Source organism: Ischnura elegans, chromosome 1, assembly GCF_921293095.1.
Source record: "Ischnura elegans chromosome 1, ioIscEleg1.1, whole genome shotgun sequence".
Classification (NCBI taxonomy): domain Eukaryota; kingdom Metazoa; phylum Arthropoda; class Insecta; order Odonata; family Coenagrionidae; genus Ischnura; species Ischnura elegans.
In genome coordinates, this window is record NC_060246.1 from 111,348,800 (window position 1) to 111,369,223 (window position 20,424).

At 36.8% G+C, this 20,424-nt stretch overlaps 1 protein-coding gene and 1 long non-coding RNA gene across 3 annotated transcripts in view; one reads left to right on the forward strand and one right to left on the reverse strand.

Moving 5' to 3' along the window:
* The first annotated feature begins 1,406 nt into the window (after positions 1 to 1,406).
* LOC124168113 overlaps positions 1,407 to 20,424 on the forward strand; it is a 28,638-nt gene continuing 9,620 nt past the window's right edge. The window contains exons 1-3 of one of the 2 annotated variants that reach the window (XR_006866844.1): positions 1,407 to 1,507; positions 14,777 to 14,935; positions 18,349 to 18,450. This is a non-coding gene — a long non-coding RNA (uncharacterized LOC124168113). Of the gene's footprint in view, positions 1,508 to 14,776; positions 14,936 to 18,348; positions 18,451 to 20,424 lie in introns of those variants that run through there. The other variant, XR_006866845.1, reaches the window with a different exon arrangement.
* The window catches only part of LOC124168103 (glutamate [NMDA] receptor subunit 1-like), a 32,889-nt gene continuing 20,479 nt past the window's right edge, over positions 8,015 to 20,424 (reverse strand). The window contains exons 11-19 of the mRNA XM_046546220.1: positions 19,563 to 19,740; positions 18,500 to 18,634; positions 17,224 to 17,372; positions 14,709 to 14,866; positions 13,480 to 13,652; positions 12,911 to 13,029; positions 11,411 to 11,566; positions 9,959 to 10,093; positions 8,015 to 8,592 (exon numbers count right to left, since the gene is read on the reverse strand). Of these exons, the coding sequence (XP_046402176.1) occupies positions 8,452 to 8,592; positions 9,959 to 10,093; positions 11,411 to 11,566; positions 12,911 to 13,029; positions 13,480 to 13,652; positions 14,709 to 14,866; positions 17,224 to 17,372; positions 18,500 to 18,634; positions 19,563 to 19,740 (1,344 nt within the window). The 3' untranslated portion in view covers positions 8,015 to 8,451. The remainder of the gene's footprint in view (positions 8,593 to 9,958; positions 10,094 to 11,410; positions 11,567 to 12,910; positions 13,030 to 13,479; positions 13,653 to 14,708; positions 14,867 to 17,223; positions 17,373 to 18,499; positions 18,635 to 19,562; positions 19,741 to 20,424) is intronic.

A 20,424-nucleotide genomic window follows, 5' to 3' on the forward strand; every position in this document is an offset into this window, starting at 1 on the left:
CCTCTGTATTGCGTCTTAAATTCTATAAGCAATCATAACATCACTTGATATATCAAAAAGGTCGCCCTCCTCTGTTCAGATTTTCTATGAAGCCGTTTTAAGAAATAGCTCATTTGCTTCCACTGATAACATAATAGGTGGCTGTTAACCACAATTGTATCTGATGTACGAAGTCCTTCCAGTAACGGATACAGAAAAAAACTCAAGGGAGGACAAAAGATATTTTGAGCTGCCTATACTTTTATCGTAATGAAAATTAATCGAGTTACATGCAAAACTTAAGATAGTTTTATTTAAACTGATTATACGCATATAAAAGGCAATGCTATCTTATGATATAAAACTGTATAATTGTGATTCTGCAATGTTCGGCGATGCGAGCAGCCCCGCAAAGGGGGTGGGCGCCCCCTGCGCCCCCATATGTATCCGCCACTGGTAAATACATCAAAATCGAGATACGGCTTTTAATTCGAGAATGCAGTCTGCTTATTCTCATCCAGATATTCTGTTTCCAGTAGAAAGCCTACTAACGCGACATGATGGTTAGATTTTATCGTAGACAGTATTGATACAGGCTCTGAAAAACACAATTTTCACTTACGTGCCTGTAATGGATCATAAATGATTCAAACTCATGTCCCGTAAAAATTCGGAGTTAAAGATATTGTCACCAAATTAAGAGTTACTAAAACGATTCTAACTACAACTGAACAATGGGAAACATTGCGCATACAAGGATTAAGGCCAAGAGGTTGAATTTCTTATGCTAAATTCAAATTTTAACAGAGATACTTTCTCGAAAGTGGTCTCCTGGAACACGGTTTTCAAATTTCGAGGCTTTCAAATCGATGCCCATCTTCGCTGAGCGCGTTAAGATGCTTACTTTTATGAGACTTCTAAGATACTACTTATGCAAATTTGGGAAAAACCAGATGAACAGCATCGCACCAAATGCTACCTTGAAAGTGAGTTCTAAAGACACGGTAATATAGCAGCGGATTTTAACGCCCGAATTCGAGGAAGCTCAGCTATTTTCTTGAAAATATTAGTTCCACTAGCGATAATAGCTGTTCGTTATTAGCGCCCATTACATGCAATTTCCTTGACGATCCGAAGCCTAATTATATTGACATATATTACCATTTCCCTGCTAATTTTTATCCGATCTGCTGATAGTAATTATAAAGTCTACTGCAGTCTTCACCATCATCAATTTTTCCCCTTAATTATTTCATTTTACCATAAATGTAACATTGCCTACGAAACCCAATAGATTTAAAATTTCAAATTACCCATCGAAGTGCTCACTGAGCATTCACCATCGGGGGATCACACTCCCTTTGTGTTTGACTGTCGCGGGGTCGCGGACTCACGACTGCTTTCGACAGCTCTGCGCATGCGCTGTGTGTTGTAAACTTTGAAGTGCTTTGAAGAGTGAAAACCGTGAGAAAACCTGCCGTGCTGCCTAAACTCCATTCCCCACTTTTGCGTTAATGGGCCTGTGAAGGTTAGTGGTAAAATTTTTAAACACGATGCCAATGTAATAGCCACCCTTATCGCAATTATAATAATGCACCGCGAACGTAATAGCAGCCCTTAGTTCTCCGTTTTTTTTAACGCCCCTTGCTAGAGTGGTTTTATGGTAAATACTTTTTGGACTACTTCCTATACACCTGCTACCTCGAAATTTTTATCTATTGTAGCGGCTAATGTGTAAGTTCTTAACCTACCTTCTATCTTAAACCACTACTACTCAATGCCGCATTAATGCGCATTCTCAAACTTGCCCTCCACAGTCGATGCTCTATCTGCACCGGTAGGTTTTGGATGTTAGGTAAGAAGTGATATTATTTTTCAATGCCTAGACATAATGCTCACACTGCGTCTTGCATATGCCCATTTTTCGTACATTCTTTGCCCCGTTTGCCTAGCATCCATTTCTCTGGCCCAGAGATGCGATGGAATGTTATTGTTTACATTCATCACAGGTCATACCCTGATAAAAACAAGTCCTCCACGGTGGGTAGGAGGAGTGAAGAGGAATAGTACTACCATTCACGATTGGTAGTTACACTTCAGCTACTCATACCAGGCTGTGCCACCCTTACTCTTCACGCAATGCCTCATTATACACTTCGCTTACCCATGCCCTACACACTAGGAGCATAGGCTGATTTAGGCCACGTGACCCCCCCCCCCCAAGATGCTTAAAAATATAGACAAGATTTTTTGTACATGGTGATCATTACGTTTTTTTCGTTTTTTATAATACGGAGCCTTAATCATTTAATTTCTTATCAAAACAAAGAGAATATTTCGTATAGTAATTGTTGTATATTTTTATAATCTCACTTATAAGGAGAGTGTTTTCCTGTCAGGTCCTTGTGCTCCCCCCCCCAGAAATAAATCTGGATCCGGCCTTGCCATGAAGTGTATGTGAAGGATAATATCACTCTTCCTCTACACTCAAAAAGCATACCTGTTGCTCTCTCTGCTTACTCACAATTTACAATGCATGGAGTGGTGGTGATAAAGAGGAGTGGTAGAGGTAACCAATGATTACTAACCATGTCCTTCATCTACAGCCTGTACAGGTAATTCTTAACCTCCACATAGGTTAAGATTTACCTGTACAGGCTGCACTACCCCTCCTCTACACTCCATGGATGGTAGCCATACCCTTCCTCAACTTTTTGTGGAGGTTATTCTTCCCTTCCACTATGGGTGGCATTACCCTTCCTCTGCACTTAATGGCATGTGGAGGAAGGGTGAAGATACCTGCTCTGATTATCCTCAATTGAGTGTTGGCTGAGAGTGTGGCTATCACCTGACAACTCATATGGGCCTCCACTCCACCAAGGATTTGGTATGTATCAGGGTAATGAGGAGGAAGAGTCAGGGAGTTTAAAAGGCCTTGAAATGTGTGGGATATACAGCCTCATATTTTCCTCTGGAGGAGGGCACAGAAAGTAAACATTGAGAAGGGAAGCATAGTGGTTCTGAAAATTATCAAAAAAATGGAGACGTGGACAAATAGCTATTTGGGTATTGATCAGTTTGGTTTCAGGAAGGGAAAGTCAGAAAGTTGTGGTGGTGAGGGTCATGGTAGATACCAGCCTATAATATAACCAGGATGTACATACATACTTTTCACATGAATTTTGAAATAGCATTTGCTATAGTGGGCTGGGTAAAGCCGTTGGGCATTATTAAGATTATAGATATAGATGGCTGGGAATGGAGACTCATTCATGATGTACTACATATATATGCCTCAGTGTTTAATAATGAGGGTGGTCAATAGAGAATCAGGTTGGGCACCAAGATGTGATACATGGCTGTTCTATCACTCATTATAATGTGCATTTGGAGGTCATGGTAAGGAATGAGTGAGGAAAGTTAGAAACAGAAGTTGAATTATAATTGGGGAACAAATTAATATATAATGAGGGATAGATGTTTAAAACATTCACAGATGATCAGACATTGATTTGCCACTCAGCAAAAGGGTTGCAGGCTGATGAGTTTCGTAATTGTGCACAGTATGGAATGGATATTAACTGCTAGAAGATCCAAGTTGTGCTGTTTATTAAGCATCTCAAGCAAGGAATGTGAGGCCTAATTTAAAGGTCAATAGGCGTGGATGTAATAAGATGTAGCCTTTAAATTAGATCTATGTAGAGCATAAAGGAAAAAAGATACAGCATCAAGGATACCAGGAAGAGAAATGCATTAGCAGAAGAGATATTTATGAATATAAAAGATCTAATGAGGATTATTCTGTGAGAAAAATCAAAGAGTGTAAAATCAGGTTTGTGAAGTCTTTTCAGGATAATGAAGAGAATATTGTGGTAGGTGTAAGAGGATGGAACCAATTCTATTTTGTTATTTTTTTTAGAGAAAAGTTAGCAATGTTGCAACTAGATTGATGTCGTCGAATTTTAACAGCTGAATTAAAAAAAGGACCAAAAACATGAGACCTGTAGGTCAACTCAAGTCTCCCTTATGATGACCTAGTATGGAGAGAAGGGTTGAAAATTGAATAATGTATGGTTCGAGAGTTGTTCCTACATTTTTTTTATTTCTGAGTTTCGATACTATAGGGCTAACATTTTATATTAAAAATGTTTTCCTTGAGTTGCCTGCTCCCTGAGGGTAAAAAGTTTTTCCCATAGCAAAAATAAATGAAAAAAAATTATCAGCTTGTGAATTCCAAGAAAATATCAGAATCATTGTTTTAGCAAATTATCCCATTCCCATTGGCTGATTAACACATTCAATGCGGATGATATTTTCACCGAAACCTCCAGTGACGGATGGGTGATTTTCCTTCATAACGGTGGTCTTGTAAGTAATACAACAGAATTTGCAATTTTTTTTGTTTCTATTTCACGCAATTCGTAAAAAACCTAATGACATACATGTATGCCACCCGTCACCAGTAATTGATAATTCACGCAACCCGCATTACACACATGCAATTTTCCTTGTATGAAGGAGTGAACTTTTCATATTTCCGTTTATAATACTTCTTCTACCGTTGATTCCTTAGGTTAATGACGAAAATATCTTGGAATTAGTCTTTACGTGTAATTTTTTTGTTTCAAAGGCCGTGGATTTAATTTTTTCAAGTCACAGAAGTAGAACACACAATGAACGGCATGAAAAATATAAATTTATGGGAAAAACATTTTTAAAATCTATGTTACCTCAGAGTTATTGCAAAATTGAAACATTTCAATAAAAATTCTCACAAATTTTTATGATATATTTGAAAGCAAGGCCTTAGACAGAGCCCTGGTTGACCTTCATATTCTGGGCAAATTGCAGTCACTGTCCTACGGATGCCTTCACGGTTAGCGGAGAAACGAAGAGCCTGCATCATTCCTAAAAACCTATCACGGCACATTTTCTCCCGAATATCGGTACTCACACTAATTCTGACCTCCAATCATTAGAAATCGTGTTAACCCTAATTGCGCCCATGTGGAGAAGAAGGCCCAGCCAAGTTTCCAGTTCTCCCTGTCCAACAGCTTCCAATCCATTATGCCCTTAGTGAAGGCCCTTGGTGAAGGATTTCGGAGGAAAATGCTTTCTGCATTTTTCTCCGTCTATGAGAGGATTATTTCAAAGAAAATATCATTGGCAAGTTGAAATAATCTCTGGGAGTGCCGCTGGTAGGGAGGGACTCCAACCATGAGCCTTAAAAATTATCCAGCAAAATAGTACAATTTGTGTAATGGAGTGTTGCATATGTGATTAATACCTTAGTTTTTATGAAAATTAAGACTGTTTCTGTACCTAACACTAGAATGTATTAATGACCTACGAAATGAAAACACCATAATGAACAGAGGACAAGTAATTGATGTGGAGCAATGACTGAGAAAATATGCCGTAAAATTAGGAAAAAAACCCAAAATATGTAAAAAAAAAACGTAATTTGCAATAATGGTTTACAAGATTATTAATAAAGTATAAAATACGACCTTATGGACCGCATGGAAACATTTTGGAATAAAATAGTAAGTTTTGAAACGGGAATACACGTTATTAACAAAAACTAAATCGATCATAATATTGGTGGTTGCACATAAGATATGAATAAATTAAAAAATAAGATAAAAATACTATTTAAAGGGAATAAATAATGGTTAAATGCCGTAATGCTTAAAATACCTCTGAGTTTATCTATTCATTTCCGCAATTTCGTTTACCAAGCTTAGGAAACAAATAAACGAGTAAAAAAATACAGACCAATACTGTACATAATGTAATTCAGTGTTGCATACACGATTAATATGTTATTTTTTTTGAAAAGGAAGAAAATCTGCAACTAACCCCAACACGTATGAATAACTCAGAAAATGAAATAAAATCGAAATGAATAGAGGATTGGTAATTGGCCTAGAGAAACGCATGAGAAAATATGCCGTAAAAGTAGGAAAAATACCCAAAAAAATCACCCAGGATAGGCATAATTTGCAATAATAAAAAAGTTCCCAGAGAAAAAATTCAAATAAAACATAATTAACTGAACCACCGCACTAAGATCATTTTTTTATAATGTAGTGAGTATGAAACGGGGATAAATATCTTTAACAAAAAAGTTAGTCTACTCATAATTTTTGTGATAGCAAATAAAATATGAATAAATTAAAAATGAAGGCAAAAAAACAAATTAAAAAAATAATCCATTTGTAAGACATGATGATGATATTTACGATAAGAATAATGCAAAAGAGGTGAAGGAAATGAAAAGAAAAATCTCAACCTGCCAAATTGTTCCAAAAATAGCACTAAAGTAAACAAAAAAATACTTAAAATGAAAGAACACGTAGAACTAGAAACAGGCACTTCCGCAATGGTGTAAGGTCACTCCCGAACTGCGGGAGGGTGAAAAAGTAACGCTAGGCGTGCTCGGAGCACCCCAGTGACCAGCGGAAAAACGAACTCCCAAAGACATACATTTATGTCATCCGCCTGAGTGGAAAAGCCCTCATGACATACATATATGTCATCCGCACTGAAAGTGTTAAGGGGGAGGGCACTGGGGGCACGTGCCCCCCAGACACTCGAAAAATAGACAAAATTTTATACACAGTTATCATTACGTTCGTTTCATTTTGTGTATTATGCAGCCAAAATCATTTCATTTCATATTACTAACTTTCATTTTAAATAAAGAGAATATTTTGTTCAGTAATAGTTGTATCTTGTTTTTATTCTCAAGTAAGAGGAAATCATTTGCCTGTCAGACCCTTGTGACCCCCAGAAAAAAAATCCTGGATCCGCCCCTGCCCATGCCTGAATGAATCAGTAGTTATTTTATTTTACATGGGATGGGTACAGAAGGTCGATCAACAAAGAAGGCTTTGAGGGGCAATAAAAAGCCTAGTGACAACATTTTTATTTTATCTGGAGAAAGTATACAAGCATTTATCTTTTTTATGTTCAAAATAGGTACCTTAAAAATAGTAATTGGGGTAATACATTGAAGTTATATTTTCATTGCTGTAGATAAATCTATTAGATTTTGGGAAAATATGGTCATATATTTGATTAGAAAATAACTGTGTTTGTACTTATATCTTCAGAAGTTCTATGTTTAGCAAGTGAGGAAGAATTTAGGATATTTATGGCTGTGCAGATGATTGCAGTGCAGAGATAAGTTGTGATGTGCTTGAATAGGATTTATCACACTTGAGTATTTATCACACTGTTATCTGATGATTGCGAAATATTTATGGGTCATGTTAACCACTTAAATGAATTATTCATATGCCGCTAACTAATTATGTGTACGTATGAATTTGGGCATGCATATTACCCTGGTACTCTTAATTGATTCTTTAATCTTGTTCATGGATGAAAAGGAGAGATTTCATTGGAATTATCATGTATCATCAATACCTTTGACTATTTCTCCAATTTACTTTGTTAACTTCTGGTCTGTGAAATCTCTTGATGGCTTCATTTTTTTACTTCCACCGTAGAATTAGGACCAAATAAAATTAATCTTTACACATGGGAGTAATACCTATTGTAGTGTTAGGCTTCATGCTGCCAGCCCAAAAGACTTTTAGTGGTTGTTATATTTTACATATTATGCTTGGTTCCAAATATCTTTGCCAAAAAGGGTGCTAAGCTAAATCATTGAGGCACAGGCTTCCAGGCTTGTTTTAGCTCTGCCCCTCCGCTCATCCCCTCTTGTTTTAGCTGCGTTCCCTGAATTTGAATCCCTGACACTTTTGGGTGGCTCCACTGATGACGAGTGGGCCCGAGAAAAACACTCTGAGAGAACTAAGCTTTGCCAGATTTGCGGACTCAAATCCATTTTAATGTGGAGAAACTAAATTGAATCACAGATATCTTAAGTCAGGTAAAGAATCAGATCTTCCAGGCATAATTCCGTGTTGGTCCACTGCAGATTACTTATGGAAAGGCCTCACGCACAACATGAATTTTGAAGAGGCCTATCTAATATCTAAAGAGCATAGTTATTTTCCGTGAGTAAAATGCGAGGCCTTGGTAATAGCCAAGAATGAGGACAGTTTCAGCAAAGAAGGTGGTTGTTCCTTGCCAATGCATGAAAACGAGTGTTGAAGAGAAAGGCATATACGTACCAACAGCCAATCTCGTGTGATCAGAACCAACAATATGGTACATAAGGTGGCAAAAAAAAAGATGCTTTAGCAATTCAGTGACCTGAAAGCTTACAGAAATTGATGAATTAGACTTATTAAGATTAGAGTTAGATGAATTAGACTGGAAGTCTGAACACCCCCTACTATACACCTGTTGAGGTGGCTTGCAGGGAAGTATGTAGATGGGAAAGTCACCCGCCAAGAAACTTTCCCTCCGCTCATCCCCTCTTGTTTTAGCTTTACCCCTCTCCCCCTCGTTAAAAAATATTTGTAATTAACTGAAATAGTTTTTGATTGTGCTCATTCAGTTGGAGTGAGAGGTGTACGAGGAGACATCATCAATGTCATCGAAGGAATCAAAAGAATCTATATTCTCCACTCGTGGTGACATTTGTTGAATCAAATCCACTTTGGCAGCTGCGGCAGCCATGGATCCTACAGTTCCCTGAAATTGAGGAAAATTGATTCATGAAACTATTGGTGGTAACACTGAACTAATCGCTGCCATATTTATAAAAAATAAACTTTTTTTGTGTTCCTCACTTTATGGACTGATTTTTGATCTTTTGTGGCATACCTCATTCTGAATGTCCTATTAATTTTTGAAATTGATGTAATATTGAAAAAGTTCATGCAATCATGATTGAAAACCAAGATAGGATATTTAAGCGATTGTTGTTATCCAGAATAATGCAGAGATAGGTTGAACAATTTTTGTCTGAAGGTTGTTGGGGATGAGGGACTGGTTTATTCCTCGTATGACAACATTTCATCCATATTTGTAGCACAGCACTTGGCAAGATAACATGAATCCCATGGTTCATTACCATTGCATGATCTTGCTAAATGCAATATTTCTACTTATTTCTGAAATTGAAGAGGCCAAATTTTTGGCAATGTTGGGCTTTAAAGAATAAAACAGGAAAGGAGCTGTGGTTCGTCATGCCAGAGCTGGAATTTGTCAAATATTTTCAGAGCTGTAATCACAGGTTATACTTAAATCTGATAGAGAGTACTTTGAAGTAGATTAAGCTATTAAAAAATAAAAATAAAATATGTTATCTAAAAACTGAACTTCCAGTTATGTACTTGTAAGTACCCCCTCATGTACAAAGTATCTGCTCATACTGTTCTACTCCATGGCTCCAAATGAAAATAGGACCAAAAAAATACCAAAAAGCTTTTAATCTTTGCTAAGCTGTTCATTGGTTGATGAGGAAGCATTTCAATCAGGATCTCTTTGTTAAATCGGACCATTACACAATCATTCTGGCTCACTTCCACCAAGTTTATGCATTTACTCCAGTGGCAGATACAGGGAGGAGCTAGGGGGGCTTTAGCTCTCACTCCCCTAGGGTATCCAATTTACACTTAGTGAAATGGTAATTCTGTTTAGTCCCCCCCCCCCCCTCGTTTGTATCCTGGATCTGGCACTGTCTCACTCTGATAAATGAATTGATGTTTTGACGTTTTCAACCAAAATAATTATTCCATTTATTTTTGCATTGGCAATGTAGCTTAAATTTTGTTCTTGCTAGGAAAATATATTTAAATTTGATTTTTGTGAAGTTTCATCAGAATGCAATTTGATATGTGTGGATCTGATTGAATATTGATTTAAAAAATCAGATATATATGTATGTATTAATTATAATCAGTAATTTAACTGAAAATCTTAATATGTTTCCAGGTGTGGCATAATTGTCAAATACTTAATTTTGCTGTGTAACTAGATAAATAAAATCATTAGGAACACAATGATATGTCTTTCCCAGGAGCGAATAGGGGAACTCCCTTTGGATAGCACTTACCACAGATGAAGGAATCAAAGTGCCGAAAGTCCACTCCTGAGGTTGTGGGGATCTCAGCGGCATGCTTTCAGTACCATTTGATGTCATTTGTTTCTGTTTCTGAGCGGCAATTGCTGCGCGGATGTATCGCCGTTTCTTGAAATGAAACAGGTATCTCGTAAGAAAAACAAATAAGAGGGAGCATTGTGCATTTTGAGTATTATTTTGTGTTATTCATAAAAATTGCTTCGATCACTCAATTGCTCAACATGTCCTGCTGAAGTTGGCTTGCATGGCCTTCTGTGTGCCATGATGGAGAAAATCTTCTCGCATTCTTCGTCTCACTGATAATTTTGCTAAATAGTGACTGAGATAAAAAATAAGAGTGGTGGCAGCCAGGGCCGGCCTTAGGGCGGGGCGACCGCCCCGGGCTTTGGGCGTTCGTGAAAAAAAAAATTAAAATATACGATAGTTTTGAAAACGCAATTTCAACTATTACTGTATTGTTAAGTCCGTTTCCACATAAAAAAATAATATTATGAAAAAGGAATAATAATGCAGTAATTTTTATTGTGCAATTGCGTTTGTCAGTACAGTACTGTGTCGTGTGAGTGATAACAACGAGTAAGAGAACTTAACATGAGGGGAACACATACTTAGCCAGAGAGTGGTAGGGATTCAAAATGCTCGAGTTTGTAGATGGGGTATAGAGTTTAATATTTTAAGTGAAGGGCCCCGCACTGAAGGTTCGCCCCTAGCCCCGCACCTGCTAGGGCCGGCCCTGGTGGCAGCAAAAGATTGCTAGTGGTATCATCAATAGTTAATGTAATAGGCATGTTAAGGTGGGAAGAAAATAATTAGCATATATTTTGTCCATGAGCTTAAGCCCTTTTACAATAAAACAATTGAAATGTGTTGAACAGTTATCACTGTATACAACAGTGGAGTGAGAATACATATGATGAAGTATGATGAAAATAGGAATATTTATTTGAAACATAGATAGAAAAATAAATTCATTTTGAAATAAAAATAATTTAATGTGAAATATTTAATAGTTATTGGAAATATAATTGGAAATTATAAACTGCAATGATATAACATGGAGTAATTCAGGCAGGGATCTAGAAACAGTTCACTTAGGAATTTTTAAAAGAAATTTTAGACAGTTGAAAAATACATACCAGCAATGAAATACATAAATTATTTTAATCCTCAGCTATCCTGTACATTGACTAGTAATAAACTATTGTGTGGGAGATAGAATCTTCTGGGGAATAGATCCTGAGATTTTGAGTGCGAGGCAGGAACTTTTACATAAATTTGATTGCAGAATCATTGGACTAGGTTATTTATCATGGCAAACAAGAGCAATAAACTCAATAAAATAGGAGAGGAAAAGCTCACAAGTTAGGTAGATATCTAAGGGTTGGTGTTGATGTCAGAGGATGGCTTTAGATAAATGATACTCACCACTATTACTCTCCTCCACTTGTCAAATGCATATCTTGCGAGCTCTCTTCGGTACAGCATCTTAGCATGATGCCTCTTGTAGGTGACCTCAATGACCAATAGTGCAGCACCACCAAATATGCCTGCAAGCACTAGTATGAAGACTCCGGCCATATTCTGGAAAACGAACAAGCATGCAAAAAGTATGACAAAGGGTGATGGAATCGCCGCTCTGGTCGCCCTTGTATGAAAATGGAGAATAAAGTCATATTAAGAATTACATAATGTTATCATTGCGTGCAATTTTTTTTATTCCACCTCCGTATTTTATCTTCTTTAGTCTACATTGGCTTTCTTTATTGAGCAATATTTCCTTGCTCCATGAAGACTTTTCATACCTAGAGTGGGAAAGGAGTAACTTAAAATTGTGTGTTTTAGGTCTTAGGCTAGACAGTTGTACAGGGCGGATTTATTAGGGATGATTTGGTTCCACTCAGTTCTTCAATTCTCTTTTCTACTAGTTTTTGAGTTTAGAACTATGTACTATTGCCAAAAAGAGTCAACTCTAAAAAAATTTTCTCTAATCCAGATTTTACACTTTTCTCAGGTATAATGTTCTTCACATAGAGTAATGATATGGAACCAGTCACTTTTGAGAAAAAATTCATGCATTATTGTTGATAGTTTTCATAGCATCACAGCAAAAATTATTTATAGAATTTGAAAATTACCTAGTCACTGGAAATGGAACACTTGCTTTTGAAACAAGAACCGATGCAAGGAACCGAACCGTAATTGGAACTGATGGAAAAAATAGTACTGAGCAATCCATATTATTTCCCTTTTTGTTTCCCTCTCCTGGAGTATTGGGAAAAAATATTGTGTGTCAACATAATACCAATTATAGAGTGCAGGTTGTTAGAGGTCAGGGTTATTAAAGAAAAGTCAGGGAAGCTTAACTATTGTGTCAAAATTTTTATCATTATGAGTAAATAAGGATAACTATTGAATGGCCAAGAGCTTGATATTTGGCAGGGACAAATACAGTTTTGCCTTTGTAATATATTAATTCCATCTATAAACAGATTAATCATTGTTTTAGAAAAATTAAGGCTCTGACTTCATCACAGTACATAGAATTGATTATAAACTGTAGCCTAAATATTTATTTTATTACCTCCTGAGAAATGCTATAAGAATATTCCTGAGATTCTGCATCTCCATGTTACTTCCATAGAAAATTTAACTGCAATGTAAACTTGTACTCTGAATAACCATGAGAACCGTGATGATAAGGCAAACTTGAATCACAGGTGAAGATGTTCATGATTGACCAAGCTGAGTGTTATGTAATGATTGACCAAAAATTGACAAAAAAGTTGTTATGTAATGATGGCCAAAAATGGACGAAGAATATATTTTGCATGGAATTGTTAGGGAAAATGGAATATGAGAATATTGTGTCAACCATAGTAGTCATGGTGGTATAGTATCATGGACATGAAATCGTTTGGCTCATACTTTGAGTCCTAGAGATGTAGGTGTGCTTTCTCCCGGTTGTATCCCATCACATTGAATTCCAGGAGCCTCCTTTGACAGGTGTGCAAACCACTTCTTGTCCAGCGACTCCATAGTACCTCCTAGAAGTGATAAATTGTTAAGTCTTTTTGTGAATTTAAAGAAAAGTTCTTTTTAGGCTTTTTATTTTCACCTATTTCACTCAATTTTCAATGTATCAATCATCTTGGAGTAGAGGAAGCGTTGAAAATTGGTGAATTTTTTCATTAATCAGTGGATTTGGGGCCTATAGTTATTTGTACAACAATATGTATATCTCCCATAGAAAGCCCAAATGTTTCTCCCGTATGAGGATGGTGGCCAGTTGTCTCATTACAATCCCCTGCTCTTTGTTTTTAATCCCACTCTTAACATTTCTACTTAAAAAGTCTTTTTCTTAACTGGTCAGTTTCCCATTATTTTCAAGGTGTCTATTTTCAATTTTTTCACCCAAAATTACAAAGAAATGGAATCATCACTGATTTTATGATGAATTCTTTAAAGTGATTGAGCTATTGCCAGTGTTCACACACCTTCATGCATCTCCAGTATTGCCAGGGTGATGGCTGACGTCCACGAGGAATCTTTCTGCAGGCCTACTCCATAACCAGACTGTCCAAATAGCTCTCCAGTGGTCACCAACTCACAGTCCATTGCTGCCTCCAATTCCAGTCTTGAGCTGTCCCAAATGAAAGCCTTCAGCTTCCTGCAAAAAATTGCATTTTATCATGTATCAGCTATGGAGAGAAATCTTTTTTTGTGGAAATTTCCACCTTTGCATGCTTTGTTGAGGGCACTTTAAGTACATCTCTATGTTTGGTGGATGGAACTTTAAGCTGTGCTCCCCTTGATGCTATATGTTAAGAGCAAGCTAATGACAATGCCAGGTTTCTCTTTACCCTTCCTTCCCACCCTTTCCAAATGGTGCATATGACGTAAGCTGTTAGTTGCCTCCTCCAAATACCAAGGTATACCAATCTAATCATTGCCTTAGAAATTTATGAGGCGTAAGTTACAAATTTGCACCTATGATCCGAGGACTTATTCAGTTGCATTTAAAATATCCTAATCCTTCACTATGGTAGATGAAATATAAGTTTATAATTTTGGCTATTTTGTGAGAATTTGTAAAGAATTTTTTCTATACTCTAAATATTCCTATTGGCATTAAAATTTTGTACATTAATCGATTATTTTTGACTTCTGGAAATATGATTTGAGAGCAATTTACGGAGTTAATTCGTAAAATGTGATAGCTTATGGTGGCATAAATTTTATTTTTAGAAATGCAATCTCTTTACAATCAGGGAAACACTTCATTGCACTTCTCAGATGGATACTTGGGGAGAATATCTTGGTATAAATTAAAGCAGTTTCCCAACCTGTCTTTGCATTCATTTTTAACAATAACAGTAATCATCTCCGTTTATGACTTTGCCTTGTAAATATCTGGCAGTAAAACAGGCCAAAAGTATTGTGTAGAAAGAGTAGAATTGAAGTGGAAAATCTGATTTTCAAATTTATGAAGTGTACCTCTGCATTGAACCATAGATTTACCCAATCATGGTGAAATATTTAGGTATTCTGCTGGTTCTTCATCATTCACGAAACAATGCCTGAAACTTTTGGTGGTAATTCATTTAAATATCTTCAAGTTAAGTTGTTTATGAAATAATTTAGTGAGCTCTATATATATTACCATGCTGATTTATGATATGCGTGCCATAGATGAGATTTTTGAGAAAGACTAATCTATACCTACCCATTCCTCACATCCTGAATGGCCTCATCTGCTGTGCCGTAATTCATTGCTGCCATATCTTCATGAAGCCTCGTTAGCTCCACTTGCCTTTGGAAGAACATTTCCACTGCTGATCCTCGAACTGTAGCCGCTGTGAGGTTTCCAAAACGATTGAGGAGCTACCGAAAGGAACAAACGAAATAATTAATGTGCTCAAAGAGAAAACTTGGGGATTTGCTTGCATCAAGGTAAGCCATGCTCAATTAATTAGGGATTTTATGATGGGAGTATCATAACAGAAAAGTATTTTTGGATATTTAACCCTTAAATGCTAAAGGTGCCAATATATCAACTATCAGCTTTTGCCTCACAATGCTCAAGGTGTCGATATATCAGCCCCATGTTTAATCCCATGTAAAAATGTTTGTTTATAATATTTCGAGTCAGTTTCACTTCAATACTGGAGATTATATAAATGTTTATCACTCCTGATAAAATACTATTTCTTCATAAGTATTTAGTGTTCAATGCAAGCAAATTAATTTCTTTTTTCTTCCAAACGCCTGTCTTGAATCGACACATTCTTCAAATCAGGCTTGAGTTTTCTGGGAGTGAGAATGATATTTGCCATGAGAGTGAAGGGCTATTATGTATCAATTTTTTTTCATTATTCATCTTTTACCACAGGTGAAAAAGAAGTCCTCCGGTTTTTTTTCTGTGGTTATATTCCAACTATGTACATATTTATATTTCAACCTAGGACTACCCAAATTGTTGTATGCTTCTAATCGTGTACTGAAAAGTTTCTCTAATGAAGTCAAGGATGTGATATTGGTCTGCACTGTCGCCCATTGCTGCTTTTCTCTTGACAAAAGCCCCTAGTTTATTGTCCATGCCGATCACATGATTTCAAATCCAAATTTTGGTGTCATGTTGATTTTATACTGTGAGCAAATAAATTGTCATTTAAAACTGCAAAACTCTTCTCAAACAAAAAAATCTTGTCAAAAATACCTCATTCCATTTTATTCTGCACACAGGTATGTTGGAATTCCTTCATAAGTTTTCAAACCTTAATTATAAGTTGCTTTGTCACATGGATAAAATATTTTTGATAAGTTACCACCCATGACTAGGTTTTGCTTATGTTCCTGTGTTTGTTTGTATGAATCACTTATTTTGTTTAGGTGGTATCTGAGTGCCCTTTAAGTTCCTAGATTGCTATTTAAATACCTTAAAATGTTATATTTCCAAAAGAATAGTTATTCAGCAGTTGGGCTGAGAAGTCCTTAATTTAAGTTTAGTCTTGAGTGCCAATAGACATGATTAATCATTACTTCTGATTTTAAATAAAGTTAGAGGTTCATCACAAGTGTCTTGAAGAAAGGAGAAGCAGTGTTGCTTAATTGCTATTTATATGAATTCATGCCTTTAGTGGAAAAATTACCTTTACCAACAGTTCACATTTTCCGCACAATGTCCAAGCACAGCTGGAGAGGGTCGATTACCATATGTGTGCACGAAGCCCAATTCCACCTCTTTGCATTTACTGCAGCACCTCATTTTGGCATTTCTTATGGATATACTCATCTCCTGCATAGGTTTTAGTATTATTATGCTGAACACTAGTTCAACCCTTTTCCTTTCATGGAAATTTCTATTTTCACTCCCACTAAGCTCAAACCCAATACATATCAGGCATTTGGAAAAAGAGACAAATTCTTTTGCTATGTAAATATACATACTAAAATGTATATTTTTTGGTATAAATGAATTGGATTTATGTAAATTCAATGAAAAAATTAAAGATAAATCATTGTCTCTATAAATGTAACAAACTAACCTTATTAAACATAAACATTTACATACATGGCATTTAATGCAGGGCTGACATATCAGTATCTTAGGTGTGTTAAGGCGAAAGCTGGTATATTGACACCTTGGGCATCTGAGGGTCGAAATATTTCTAACATTTCATTAACATACTTATAATTTAAACTTAATGGTTCCAAAAGTGCCCTAAAAGTTCATTGGGCAGAAAATTTTGAATGGTGTGCAGGGACGCCGACTTACGAAAAAAATTGGGGGGTTCCAACCGGGGATTTGGCCCGGGAAATTTTACAGGTAGTGAGTTTTAAGTTTTTTAAGCATTGTAGAAGAGTCATATGATCAACTTTAGAACCCTGATAACTCAAATCTCGATATCTGGACACTCCAGAGAAAATCGGCAAGCCTGACACATTTTTTCCTCGGACCCATAACGAATTTTTGAGGGGGCTCGGGCCCCCTCAAGCCCCATGGAGTCGGTGCCACTGATGGTGTGGAATTGGGCAAATGCATGAATCAAATGAGAACAGGTGCTATTTTGCCATCTCAAGTCCATGCATTCTTGCATGCGTTCCAGTAATTTACCACTTAACACTATGCAATTTTGACTACACATTGTGCAAGTATGTTCCCCATGTAAAACAGCCTTTAGCCTTTCTTCAATGACATGTGAAGGAAAAAAATAACCCTTTATAGCAAATAAACTTACAATAGCATCTTGCAGGCCAATTGGTTTTGCATAGGGCCTCTCAAGTACAAGGAAGGCAGCCAGGTTTGCTGTATATGAGGCCACAGTCATCATAGCAAAGGCCGCCCACACCACACCCAAAACCTTGGCAGATAGACTCCTGGGAGCACCTTAGGGATATAATTGCAAGCATTAGCCATGAATTGATGGTATAAGTCAAGAGAATAGTGAGCATTTACATGGGCTTAATGTCCATTTCCTAGTGTCAGTTATGATTAGATGTGATCAGTAATGACTCCTTGCTAGGGAGCATTCAAGTATTGTGTGTGCACATTTTTGGCCTCTTTTGCCCCCTCCCCTAACCCCACGTTCATGTAAGCAAAAAATAAGCATTTTTTTAACCCCCTCTCTCGGCTTGGTTAAGCAAGATTTTGTAAACGTTCTTATGGTTACTTTATGCAAAGAAAACCAAATTTTTGTTCTACATGCTGAAGTGTTTTATAATTCTTTGTCAACATTTTCCTATATCTCCGATGTGAAAATTTAACATTTCATAAAATACCCACTTATGATTTTCAAATTTTATGATGCAGGCTACTGTTGACCAGGGTCTGATTTTTATGCTATAAAAATTTCAAGATGATATCATGAGTTTTAAGCGAGCAATGCACCACCAAAAAAGACTGGTCAAGTGAAAGAGTGAACTAAAATTTTAAGAAAATTTTATATGCATAGGTATGGCAGTGCTTTATTGGTTATATTTCATTCGTTCTTGACCTCTTCTTTATATTTGAATATACATTTAAAATCATTTGGGGACGTTATGCAAATTTATTTGAAATTTTCAGGGCTTTTATTTACATAGTTAACTTAAATACATTATAAAGCTGAACAACTGCAGAAAATCCATGAATATGGAAAATAAATTTCTGAAGCATTGGCAAATATATTTTTGATAAATGACACAAACCTCTGAAGCATTTGAATATTTATTGGTTATGTAAATAATTGGCTTGAAATATATTCTAGCTGTTTGTCTTGGTAAACGACTGATTACCTATTGTCCATCACCCTACCTACTTAATTTTTTCTTTTCATCACCATATATGTAACCATTTAATATTTTTTTTGCTTCTTGGGGGAAAGATATAACACCTCCCTCTACCCAGATATGCCCATGGGGCACTCGCTTCATAATCATTCATAAAAGAGACTGAAGCCATAATGCAGAGGGATGTTTGCAAGCACTCTCAGAACCCATGGGATTAAATCCCAAGCATGCAAATGGGCTGAGTACCTTCTCCAATGCCACTGTTGAGCAGGACTCCCCAGGCAAACCAAATGGCACTGGAGAGGTTGAGTGCGTCCTCCTCTGTGTAAGCCTCCACACCCTTTGGAATGGTTGTGCAGCTCACTCTCTTGGCTGTGGTGCCTGCCATGAAGCATGGAACAGAATAGTGAGTCATTTAGAATACTTGCTTAGCAAGAAGAATGTCATCTCTTTGTAGCTTTTGTTACCATTATCTATTTCCGGGGAAAAGTGTTGCCACTGCTGGATACATTTTGGCTTTTATTTCTTTTTATTGGTGACAAGTGTGAGCGATAGATAGGTAGAACAATGAATGTATTGGGGAATTTTTGGGGTAAATGTTCCTGAAATGTGAAAGGAGAAACTCATTTTTTACTGCTAAAGTTTTACCCTGTTTAACGTTAATTTTCTTCATTTGGAAATGTCTCATTGAAATTATTCTCTATCATTATTCAAAAGAGCTTGAAAAGCTGTTCTAGGCTGATGATGCTCATTTCCTTCAATGAAATATTTCCTGAATTGAAAAATAAATATGGAATTGTGTTAGGAAATTACCCGTCAAATTTATTAAAAAGATAGAACCATAAAGCAGAAAGCTGTCCAATGATGCGAGCAAAATGGTACATCTCAGGTAGTGTTACATTGATGGACATAAAATTTCCCTGTTGGTTCTTACGGGCTACTATTGTCACAAAGTTTCATCCAAATCTGTGATAGTTTGGTAGAAGCCACAAAGCCACTCGAAACCAAATCGGTGCATATTCTTGAGATGCCTTTGGAGAAAGAGAGAGTTTGTTCCCTCTAACTCAGTGATTCAACTGAAAGAGAGGGTAGAGCTCACCTTGTACCAAGCCATGGGCATACATATCATACATTCGCGGTAGGGGGACTAGTTTCTTTTCCTTGGCCACCTCTCCCTTCTAGGATTTCCACTTTGGGTTTTCAAAGGCTTAACCCAGTATTTGAACTTGATAAACAGCCAAGTGCTCAACCGACTAAAATTTCAATGTGGACGGAAAAAAGGGGATGACTGATCGCCCTGCTCTCTCACCTGTGGCTGATGAGGCATCTGTGGGTGGTGGGGGCACGGACTTGTATCTGCTGAAAGGGGAGAATCTGTCGAGGAGGCAGAGGACGAGCGCTACCACATGGACAGAGACCAGCACGAGCATCCAGAGGGAGTTGTCAAACGGCTGCAGGAAGGACACTAGGGTCGATGACCTTGATGGCTGTGGGCAAAGCATTAAAAGACATGGGATAATGTGGAACATGCCATGGGAACAATGGTGAACATTGTATTAATATTAATGAAAACTAATGTTGAATGTAGATGAAAAATACACAGAGAAAAAATCATTTGCCTTGACCAGGATTCGATCTCAGATCCCTCGACTTCTGGTTGAGTGCGTTTTGGTTGAGTGCAGGTGACTCCGTAAAGATATCACTGTGGCTAGTCCCAGTATTCTTGAATTGAATGTAGATGATGAAATGGCTGAGGTGAAAATTGTCATATCCACTCTGTATAATATGGCTTGCAAGTAAAATTACTCTTATGATAACTGTTAATGTTTTATCACTGATTAAGATAACTCCCCACACAGCACAAAGTGAATAATATGCACATAATATTCAAATATTATGCGAATATTATGCCACCACAATGGTATAAAACGCGCATATTATGTACATAATATGTGCATATAAATGGTATAATGTCCTCATAAATTGCGATATTATGCGCATAATATGCGGAATATATGCAGTGATGGAATGGCATAATATTTGCATATATACGGAATATATGCACCTTTTATGTACATAAAAGATGCATATAAATGGTATAATGTCCTCATATATTCCGTATATATGCAAACATTATGCCATTCCATCAGTGCATATATTCCACATATTAT